A 12,141-nucleotide genomic window follows, 5' to 3' on the forward strand; every position below is an offset into this window, starting at 1 on the left:
TTTTAGTAATAAATGTAAAATATACTTTAGTTTAGATAATTTGGAAAATATAGACTAATAGAGGGGAAAAAAATCCCAGAAATTCCTTAATTCCTTGTACCTCAAAACAAGTACCCTACATAATTACCACTTTTTCACTTACAGAGTCTATAGCAAAGTACCGCCTCTGGGCTAAATCCACCTTCTGCCTGTTTTTGTATGGTTTATGAATGAAGAATGTTTTTTACATTTTAAGTTGCTGGGAAAAATGGCAAAAGAGAATTAATATTTTATGACATGAAAATTATGTGAAATTCAAATTTCTGTCTATAGGTAAACTTTTATTGGAACATAGCCATGATAGTTCATTTACACATTGTCTGTGGATATTTGTGTACTACAACAGCAGGGTTTAGTAGTTGTAAGAGAGAATATATAGCCTGCAGTGCATAAAATATTTATTATTTGGCCATTTATAGAAAAAAATTCCTGACCCTTGGTTAGGCCTGAGCATTTGTCCATGTTATAAAAAATATATAACCATAAATTCATAGATTCATAACATTCTATCAAGTGGTTGTAGCTTACCTATCCCTACTTCTGTGCTTAAATGTTGGAAGGTTTCCAATTTTTGTCGGCTATTAATATAAGGACCCTAATAATAAATGGAATTGTGGAATTAAACAGCATTAACCATTTAAGAGACTTGTCCAATTATAGTAAAAATGTTTCTATCATTTTGTACAACTGCTACAACTAGTAGTAATTTATGAAATGCGTGTTTTACAATGCTTTCACTAACATTTAGTATCATAATTATTTTTTAAAATATGTTTTTAGTTGTAGATGGACACACTATATTTATTTATTTTTTTTGTGGTGCCGAGGATTGAACCTGGGGCCTCACACCTGTAAGACAAGCGCTCTACCACTGAGTTATAGCCCCAGTCCCTAGTACCATAATTTTTAAAGTTCAGATTTCATTTGTAATAAAATCTCATTTACCTTTCATTTTTGACTATTAGTGGGGGTTACTATTTTTTTCTACATATTTGTTAATCAGTTGTATTTCCACTTTTGTGAACTGCCAATTCACAACTTTTTTCTCATAATTCACATAATTTTAATGATAAAACATCATCAGAAGAAAAATTTGAATTTCAAAGCTTTTCTCTATAACCTATACTCCCTTTTTTCAAAGATAATTTTTTTATAATTCTTTTTTCAAAAGAAAATAGAACTAAGTATAAATAGATGTGTGTTTATGCTTATTTAAAAAAATAAATATGTAGTATATGTATCTGTAGATATATATGTACAGTCAGTCCTCAAGTTTCCATTGTTGTGCTTATGATTTTTCCCTTTTACAGTGGCGTTAAAATGATATGCATTCAATAGAAATCATACTTCAAATTTTGAATTTTTATTTTTTTCCTGGCTAACCATATGCCCTGTGATACTCTCTTGTGATGTTGAGTGGCAGCAGCGAGCTACAACTCCTGGTAATAGAGGTAAACAGCTGGTATAATAGAGTGTGCTGTGTTGCCAACCTGTAGTGCTCAGTAGGTAGATTAAATGCATTTTCAACTTACAGCATTTTCAACTTATTATGGTGTATTGGGATGTAAGCCTATTGTAAAGCAAGGAGCATCTGTTCTTATGTATGTTTATGTATCTTCATAATACTGTTTTGACTTCTTTTTCCCCACTTCCACTTATTTTGACACCAACACTTACATATTTACCTGAGTTTATTAAGTTACTGCATTATATGGCTGTGTTGTACTTAAAAAGTTCTCTGTTGAAAGATTTTTAGTTTCATTTAAAACATGTTTTCCTATTTTAAAATGTTTCAATGAACACAGCTCTATGCTCACCTTCTCAGTATAGCCATGGAAGATATGCCTAGTAGTAGAACTGGTAAATGTGTTAGATTTTGTTGTTCAGAAAATTAGCACCAGTTTTCATCCTGAGCTACATAGCATGAGTTTTCTTTTTACCCTCTTCTCTACAGTGGGTATCACCAAGATGCCTACTTTTTCCTATATGTGAAAAGTAATCTTTCTTTTACATGTTTTGTATTGCATTTCTTTAATTACCAATGAAGTTTAGCAGCTTTTCATATGTCTATTGGTTATTGTACTCCTACCCCAACCAAACAGGCAAGTTTTTCCTAAGGCGGATGCTGCCAAGATTTTCTCACATGTGTTTGTTCGTTCTTTCTTAGTACTAGAGCCTTTCAGTATTACCTGGGATGCTCAGGGGAGGAAAAGATCTATATTCCTGATTCCCCTGAATCTAAGTTAGCCATATGGCCCAGGTTCTGGTAATGGGATGTAAGCAAAAATGTTTTATTTTAGGAAGTGTCTTTAAATGGAAGCAGTGCCTCTTTCTTTATCTTCTTTTCTTCTGGCTAGAATGCAAACATAATAGCTGGAACTTAAGCAGCCATTTTTGGTCATGGGGTAGAAGCCACATACTGAGCTTTAGAGCCCAGGATTAAAGCAGCCTGCATTTCTGTTATCACTGCACTGGCTGTAGCATTTTTGTATGCTATTTCATTTGATCTTTATAACTGCACTATGAAGGATTGTTCTTCCTATTTCATGAATAAGCATACAGACTCATGTAGTCCTAGAGAGAAATAAACTTAAGCCAGTGGTATTTGGGGTGTTCCGTTACAAGTAAATTCAAACATAATAATTATGCTACCCTTAGCCTATTTTCTAATTAGGTTCTTCTTCTAATTGTTTTGCTTAAGACTTTAAGAAAGTCAGCCTTATAGCCGGTGTAGTGGTGCTCGCCTATAATCCTAACAGTTCAGGAGGCCAAGGCAGGAGGACCACAAGTTCAATGCCAGCTTCAGTAACTTAGCAAGGCCCTGAGCAACTTAGTGAGACGCTGTCTCCAAATAAAATTAAGAAGGACTGGGGATATGGTTGAGAGAGCCCCTAGGTTCAATCCCTGGCACCAAAACAAACAAACAAACAAACAAATAAATAAAGTCATCCTCATGATTAGTATGTGTGCTGTATATTTTTTTAAAAAAATAGTTTACCATTTCCATTTTTCAGTGGCATTTTCCTATATAGTATTTTCCAGTATTTATTGGTTCAGCTTTTGTATCATTGAATGTATGGACATATTTACATTTCAAATTCTTTTAAGTTTTTTGAGAGCATATGTTTCCAAGGCAAAAAGAAAGAATGTTTCCTTTGCATTTCTGTCCATTTCAGACACTCTCTATCATCAGGTGTGTCGGGATTGGCAGGATAGAAGTCAGCTGGAACACAAGGGTATGAAGGAAACTAGGAAAAGAAAGAACAAAAGCCATCAGGGAAAATTCTTCAACTCTTTTTCCAATCTAAATCACATCAGGACACTTAAATATCCAAGAGAAGAAAATGGGAATTGTTATCTTGTCAGGCATAAGATATCTTTAAAGTAATTTAAAATTAAAGTTTAAGTGTTCTAGTGTAATTTAAAACCTCAGTGCTGAATTTTACCTTTGAATATAGCAACATATAAACTGCTTTGGTGAAAGGGCTTTATATACATGCCATAAAATGTATTTATTTACTCTAATACCATGAATATTAAAATCTTGGGCTATAATAATATATGCTATCAAAAATATAAACATTTATTTTTAGCCTCTAGTACAATCTCTGTACTTTCATTTTCCAGTCACAGAGATTTGTTGAATCCTTGTTATATTTATGGAATATTTATACATATAAAATAAGCATTAGCTGGGCCCAGTGGCTTATGCCTGTAATGTCAATGACTCAGAAGGCTGAAGCAGGAGGATTGTATGTTCAAGTCCAGCATCAGCCACTTAGCAAAACCCTGTCTCAAAAAAAATAAAAAATATTATGGATGCAGCTCATTCAGTGGGAAAGTGCCCTTAGGTTCAATCCATAGTATTAAAATAAAATAAAATAATTCTGAGGCTGCATCTTCTTTAAAGTGGTAAGTGTGTGAATAAGTGAATCAGATCAAGAATCACATCAAGACTCTGAATCCCAGTTTCTTCAACTATAGAATGTAAACTATGGAGAACCTGTTTAGGGAGGAAGTGGGAGATGAGGCTGGACAGGGAAGCCAAGAGCTGCAAAGGGTGTGGCTACAGGAAGCACAGAGAATCAAAACCAGCAATCCAGTTAATCTTCCTTATCAACCAAGCAGAAGAGGCTAAATTTGAACCACGTGGATTGGTTCAAGAGCTGGTGTCTGCTTGAGGACAAAATTGTCAAGTTTGTTTTATTTCTTCTACCTTTATTTCTGATTTATTTCTAAATCTGTGATTATCCTTCCTTCTTAATCTCCGGTACACAGGGTTTTAGGATGTTTCCTATAGACACAATGCTCCATTAACTCACATTCCCTACCCCCACGTCCTGATGTCAGTGAGTGAAAGAGCCAGCTGGTTTTTACTAAGCTTCAGTAACTTGATAGGGATGGGAACGAATAAAATCTTCCAATAGATTTGGTATTGGTAACTAAACATTAGAAATGGTAACTGTAAGAAATATTTAATGGGAAATTATATATGTGAATATTTCCAATTCTGATTGTCTGTGTAAACAGCAATGTCCAGCATGGCAGAACTGAAAAATGGACAGGTGAAATTTGGTTAGCCAGCTCAGTACAGCATTTGGAAGGAAGAAAACTGTGTTGCTTAGTATCAAGACTCTAGTGGAAAGAACATGCTGGAACTAACATAGACATAGCGAGACAGCCTCATTGTAACGCCCTCTTGTGGGTGCTTTTATTCTTTTTCAGTTTATGTGGAGCTGTCTCCCTTGACTTAAAACCAGTCAGTAGTAGTACTTATATGAATATGGAGGTCTAAATAATGAAAAGTGCATTAAAGAATGTAATTGAATGAAGCCAGATCATTTAAACTATGGCTAATCTTATCTCTTTGGGTATTTTAAAGAACCATGTGCAATATGTATTTCTTCTTAAGAATGGCCTATGTATAGCTTCTTAAAATTTTAAATATGATATTTAGGAAACTCTGATTTCTAGGTCAATATCACTCACAGTGACATTGGGTCATGCTATTAGAGTAGACCTGTATAATTTCAGAACTGGAAAAAGTTCAGGCAAAGGAAGGGAGACATGGGTGGACTAATTCACCTCCTCACAATGTCCCACTTAGATTGTAGTAGAACTGGGAGAAGGAACTGCAGTCTGCAACACTTCAGTCTAGAATTCTCTTCACCACACAATGTGCTTAGCATAATTGCTATGCAGTACTGCCCAAGCTTTCTAAATTGTGCCTTCCCTCACAATTCTATAATATGGAATTCTGGAAGACTTAACTTGATCATAAATGTTACGCAGGAGACAAATGGCTTAGTGTCATTGTTTCAGAAGTCTCAGTTGGCAAAGTGGCGTTGATTTATAGATAATTTGTTGAGTGATAATTTTATTATTAGACTAATGCTTTATTTTTGTTGTTTGGATAACAGTCTTAGAAAACAGGATATTAAAGCCTTGAAAAATGGCTATTGGCTGTGTCCAATTTCTGTATTCCATAAGATTTTTTAAAGGGAGAAATTTAGTAGACACATTTTGTATTGTGAATATGTATTTAGCTGATGGACTATAACAGTTCAAATAGAATCATTTACAGCTTATTGAGTAAATAAAAGTGCTTCCATAAAGATTCACATGACACCTAGCTTTTATTTCAGGTAACTAATTTCTTTCTGAAAGATCATCTAAATTAAGATTTACATAAAAGACTACCAGAACACCCTAGCAGTTTCAAAAGCCGTTTAAATGACCATGGACTTCACAGGTTTAAAATGTAAGATCAGGTGGTGAATATTAACTTTTAATGGTCTCTGCCAAGTAGTTATTTAACTGTCTTTTACTCCCTATGTTATATTTTAAAAATATTATGATATATTTCTGCATATAATTTGTACAAGAAAAATAATTAACATTTATTATTTTAACATTACATTCTCAATTCAAAATCTCACCAGAATTTTTGGTGGGTTCTTTTTAAGCTAAATGACTTAAAATCAGATTTTATCTTATCTTGAAAAAATTCTTTACTAGCAGTACAGCAGATGATCTTAGTAGTATCATTTATTTCCATTTATACAAAAATAAGCATGTTTGCTTGTGGGAGATGATACCTTTTGGAGTTAAAAGTCTGTAGGGAAACCAATCTGTGTGTGTGTGTGTGTGTTTGTCCGTGTCTGTCTGTTTCTCCCCCACCCTTTCCCCTTTAAGGGTTTAAAGTTGTTTTCCATATTTAGGACACAAGGCCAGAAGATAATGTATAAAAACTAAGACTGGATTGAAATACTAGAGAAATACTCAACACCCCATTTCAAGGTTATTTAGTTAAAAAAAAGTTGTATTGGGGCTGGGATTGTGGCTCAGTGATAGAGCACCTGCCTAGCATGTGTGAGGCACTGGGTTCAATGCTCAGCACCACATATAAATGAATAAAATAAAGGTCTATCAACAACCAAAAAATATTTTTTAAAAAGTTGTATTAAATAAAAGGCCAGTTTCACACATAGTCAAAAATAGGAATGTTGAAAAGTAGACTGAAAAAAGACATTCTTTTTGTAGAATTGCCAAGATCTGTAGACTAATTATTAGAGAGAAATGAGTAGTTTATAGAGACACCTTCCCTGAAGGACCACCTTCCTAATTCTGTAATATGTTAGGTTGAAGGACTCATAAGAACAAAAAAAGAGAAACTTAAAGCATGGTATATAGGTTTGAGGAAATTATGTATATCACTGATAGTTTTAAAACCGGAGTTACTGGTCAGTTTGGCACAGTTACCTTTCTCTAGTTTACAACATCAAGAAGAAAATGTCATTGAAAGATACCTGATCTTCCTAGATCTGATTCTATAAACCCATCTCTTTTCACACATTGTTTTCATAGACCAAAACTTAAAGTATAAAGATGTAAAAACAACCCTCAAAAAATGAAAAATAGAATTACCTAACAGTCCCACTTCTGGGCATTTACCCCAAAGTTTTAAAATCAGTGTTGTAAAGCTGTCTGCCTGCCCATGTACACTGTAGCACTGTTCACAGTGGCCAAGTTATGGAGTTAACCTCAGTATAGGCAAAGAAAATGTGGAATATATGCACAACTAGAATACTATTCATCCTTTAAAAAGGAAGAAATTCTGTCACTGGGGACAATTATGCTAAGTGAAAACACAAGGACAAATACCATATGGTTTCATTTGATGTGGGATCTAAAACAATTGAGCTCTTAAAAGCAGAAAGTAGAATTGTGTTTACCAGAAGCTTGGGAGTTGAGGGACTGGAGAGATGAAAATTGAAGGATACAAAGCCTCAATCAGATTGGAGGAGTATTTGTCTTTTTAAAACGTCTATTTTTCAGTGTGGTGAATGTAGCTACCAATTGACTACTGTATATTTTTAAATTGCTAATAGAGTAAATCTCAAATGTTCTAATCACAAAGTCAAATATTTGAGATGATGGATAGGTTACTTAGCTTGTTTAATCATTCCACATTGTATTAAAAATTATATCACCTTATATTCCCATAAATATATAAAGTTTTAATTTTACAGTATACAAAAAGCAATGTTAAAACAAACTTTTGAGACCTTGCCTGATCATATTCTTTAATCACAATAAATTGCCATAACTGAATTTTACTAAAAAGAACAGTAAGCCCACCGTCTCATGCTTTTCCAGCATTCTCCTTATTCTCAGGTCTGGCAGAATGAGAAGTTAGGTGGCATTATGGTTTTCATTGCAGCAAGACCCATCAGGTAATGCTTCCAGTTCAGACAAACACCTGGAAAAATATGGTGGTTAAGTCAGAAAGAGTACAGGACCCTGCATGGCCAGCCTCTGAGGTAAGGGGATGCCTCTGTTCTGAGCAGACATGCTCCAGCCTAGTACTGAGGCTCTATGAGTAAAACCTCATCAGTGCTGCTAATCAGGGCCAGTACATAATTTTGGAAATTTCTTTGCTTTCCATGAGATAAGATAAACCCTGTCCTTCATACAGCTATCCAAGTGGCCATTTTAGGTGTTTTTTAACTTCCAGCATAAAAAGAGATGATTTCCGCCAGCGATAGGCTTGCAATGGAGTATCAAGAAATCAAAAGAACAGAGATCAAAGAAAATTGCTGAACTAGGTGTTAGATGCAGACATTGATTTTTCTCCAGTTGTAGTTTTAAAAAAATCTACAAAAATGGTAACACATACAACAGTTGAATTTCTAATACTTTTCTAAAGCCAGAAATAGCTGCTTTCTTGTTACTACATGTAGAAACAGTTTTGTATAACATGACATAGTAAAGAAGCCCTTTATATTTTTCATTATTTTATTGTCAAAACTCTTTTAAGAGTTTCTACCAAAAAGGTGACTTTAAAAGCTCTATAATATAGAATATGAATTTTAGCAGAAATACTTATGACTAGACTTGTTATCTCGGCAACATATATTTATTTGCTGGGAATCTGGAAAATTCTGACATAAAATTGATTGCTAATTTTCTACTATGTTAAATGTCATAAAACAATACCTGCTTCATTACTAAGACTTCATTCACATTAAATATGATCTACTAATTACTAACTTAAGGCTTAAATGTATAGCTTTATTAAAATGTTAATTTTGTTTTCAAATACTTCATGAATATATGGCATTTCTTAAGTTAGATTCTGATATGGCAATATTAAAAAACATATTGTGAATTGTTTTCATATTGCAATCACTTATTTTGATATGATTTTCAAATACTTACAGTAGAATAATCTTTATCAAAACAGAGTGGTGGGGCTGAGGTTGTGGCTCAGTGGTAGAATGCTTGCCTAGCATACATGAGGCACTGGGTTCAATCCCCAGCATCACATAAAAAACAAAACAAAAAACGACTAAATAAACAAAGGTATTGTGTCCATCTACAACTAAAAATATTAAAAACAAAATAGAGTGGTGGTGGCATTATTGCTAAAGGTAAAGGTAGAAAGTTATTCTCACTAGAATTTTATATCTCAGTATGTTCTGGAAGTTTTCTTTGTGCTATATTTGTCACTTAAGATGATAGATTTTAAAAGCAAATACCCATCGTTCATTTTCTTAGCAGTCTAATCTTATATATTACATACTATTATAAGCATAATGAAATAAACACTATTGGCATTGACTTTTGTAAATTGACAATGAATTGTTACTAAGGAGAAAATGCTTGACTATATTGACAATAACTTTATAAAAAGTTTCATACAAAGTTTTGGTGTTTCTTCTATTGTCTTTAAAAGTTTATGATGTAGGATATATGGATTCAGTCCCTCTTGGAAAATAATTTATATTTACAAATTGTCATCCAGATTTTTAAAATGCTAATTTCCATCCCATTTAGTATTATAATGATTATTAGTCTACTTTCTTATTTATGGTTTTAGACTTGGAGAGTTTTCAACTCGATGCTTATTATGTTTTTCTTTTGTATGTTACAGATGGGATCACGAGACCATTCGAATATTTCCATTCCTTCAAGAGCTGCTCTTCCTACTGACACAGTTGATGTTAGGGATATTTTGCCATTGCAAGCTGAACTTGATACAACTTATACTTTCTTAAAGGATGCATTTTCAAATACTCTGCCTCATCCTCTATCATCTCATTCCTCTCCAGTGGCTATGTCTGCTAATGCCAAAAGATCACCTCAGATTGGATTATGACTTTATAAAATAAAAAAAATGGAGGAAGAATTAACAGTACAATTAAATTGTTTTGAAGGGGAATTTTCTTACAGTGGAATTTTGTTTCAGCACAAGTTGGGGTGGGTTTTTAAAAAACTGTGTGATATCTTGATGTGTGCAGGTATCTGTCTCCTTGAATAACAAAATAACCCACTTTTTTCTCACTTAAGTTTTATTTTATTATCACAGATCCTCATTTTTATGTAACATATTTTTAAATGTTAAAGAATGACACATTTTGGGTAATTTCCCTCGGACTTAAAAAATCAATAAGCCATTTTAGTCTCTATCTATCAAAGTTGTTTCATACTTGTCTATTTTAAAGCAGGACTGCAATACTTTAATAGGATTGAGAGAGCTATTTGAAATGTATGCCAATGATTCCTGTCATTTCATGGCAGCCCTGCCATGGTTCACTGAGCCCCTCTTCTCTCTTGTCAGCTCAACTGAAGACAAGCATTTAGTTGCAAACTTTAAGCAGGTTGTGCAAAACAGAAATGATGTGACTGCTTCTCCTCCTGCACAATAATGTCACTCCTGGTCAATGTGAGAAGGTCAGGTTGCTCCTTGTAAAGCTACATGATACCACTTGCCCATTTGAACAAGTTAAGTTAACTGCTGAATCTGGTCCCTGCAGGCATTGAAAACTCATCCTTTTATCAAGTCTGCATTTGATAAGAAAGTAGAGCAATTGTACTGAGAGGATTTCTGTGGTGTGTTTAGGCACTTTATAAGGACAGTTCCCACATCAGTATAGCAGGTAATATATTTAGTATAAGCTAAAAAACTTCAAGGTAATGGCTGTTTTGACCTTCAAAATAGACTCCTTTTTTGTTTTTGTTGTTGGTAGGACCCAAGAGTGACGCCCATCTTTGATGCTGACAGAATTTAAAACAAGGCCATTGCCCTGCATTTTCTGCCTTGTAGCACACAAAAGTAAAATTGTATGTCAGGCCGAGATGTCGGGGAGCTGACAAGATGCCCCAGTGACATTTCAGCTAGAAAGAGCAAGTGTCTTGCAACCAAGTGGTCAAATATCAAATAATAGGTCAAGCAGGAAGGAGCTGAGTTCTAACCACAAAGAGGTTTCTGGTAACTTACTTGACAAGCTTTTGGGCGCTTTGTGGCTTGACAAAGTGATGTTCTGTTGGGTATCGCTAGACAGACTGTTCTTTATCGCCTTCAGAAGATCAGACATTGACATTGATTAAACTCTTTAACCCTTAAAGGTTAAATCCTTGCAGTTTGCATCATGGTAAGTGAAGAACAAAAGAATATTTGTAATATGTATTTGTATTTGTATTAATCGTTTAACTCCCCAGTGATATTAACTTCTGATGGGAACTGTAGTTTTTGACAAAGAATTTTGATACAAAATATATATTTTATATTTTTATTTTTCATTATGGAGTTTTTCATTATGGACACAATAGAAAATAATGGCATGTATTATGGAATATATATTGTGTTTACAGTGACATTTGACTAAATATATCCAACTTCTGAGGATTTTTTTATTGGTTCCAATGAATAAAGTTTGTACACTGTTAATGTTATTAGCCAAATTAGCAAGTGATTTATGCTATCTGAGCTGGTAGTGCTGTCATACTGTGTAACACAATACCATTTCTTATATGAGGGAGCCAGTATAATTAGCTTGAATAAAACTTTAGAAAGCTTTTGATGTGGAGTAAAATTGTATTTTTAACCAAATTTCTCTTAATTTGGTCCTTGGAATTCTTTTAATGTATCCTGTGTATTATAATCTTATGAAATTCAATTTTCAAATTTATTGTAACACAGAATGTGCTATTGATCGTTTTTATGTAGATCTTAAAATAATGTCTGCACATTTCAAAACACTTCATTCTGCCATTTCATTCAATGATTAGAATATTCCCCATGTGGAAATTGATAAATGGTTTTTCATGTGGTATCAGTGAGCCTCCAATTCTCATGGGAAAGAAAAGGTAAAGCAGTGTTACCCTATGTGACTTACGTGTCTATGTGTATGTGTGTATGTTTGGGTTGAATCTTTTTTCAGATGCTACTGATTTAAGAGGAGTAAGCTCTTTTGTAAAATGTGCCTTGAACAGGTTTTGATCTTCTTGCCTTAATGTTAAAATCCATTAATGGGATAACTCCAAAAATAAATGTGTATGTCTTTCCATGTTCATGTGTCTCTGATCTTACAGATAGATTTCATACAGCAAATTCTGAATCATAAATTCAAAAGGATTATTAAATCAAATCAAAGCATGTCACATTTTAAAGCAACTAGATGCTAAAGGCCATAGAAGCTGAAGGACGAGCTTCCTGAGTGATCATTAGTATTCACTACCAAATATAGTAATATTTATACCATATGCTTTTTTCCCAGAAGTCAGACCCAGCAGGAGGAGAAGATTTAATGACATATC

At 33.8% G+C, this 12,141-nt stretch overlaps 1 protein-coding gene across 3 annotated transcripts in view; it reads left to right on the forward strand.

Annotated features, from left to right (window-relative positions):
- Ccdc171 (coiled-coil domain containing 171) overlaps positions 1–11,891 on the forward strand; it is a 397,216-nt gene extending 385,325 nt beyond the window's left edge. For all 3 annotated transcript variants that reach the window (XM_058586353.1, XM_058586352.1, XM_046467410.2), the window contains one exon: positions 9,476–11,891. In XM_058586353.1, the coding sequence (XP_058442336.1) occupies positions 9,476–9,700 (225 nt within the window). In that variant the 3' untranslated portion in view covers positions 9,701–11,891. The remainder of the gene's footprint in view (positions 1–9,475) is intronic.
- Positions 11,892–12,141: the final 250 nt, after the last annotated feature.

This window comes from Marmota monax, unplaced genomic scaffold, assembly GCF_021218885.2.
Source record: "Marmota monax isolate L192 unplaced genomic scaffold, Marmota_monax_Labrador192_F-V1.1 WCK01_AAM20220418_F8-fsc00033, whole genome shotgun sequence".
Lineage (NCBI taxonomy): Eukaryota > Metazoa > Chordata > Mammalia > Rodentia > Sciuridae > Marmota > Marmota monax.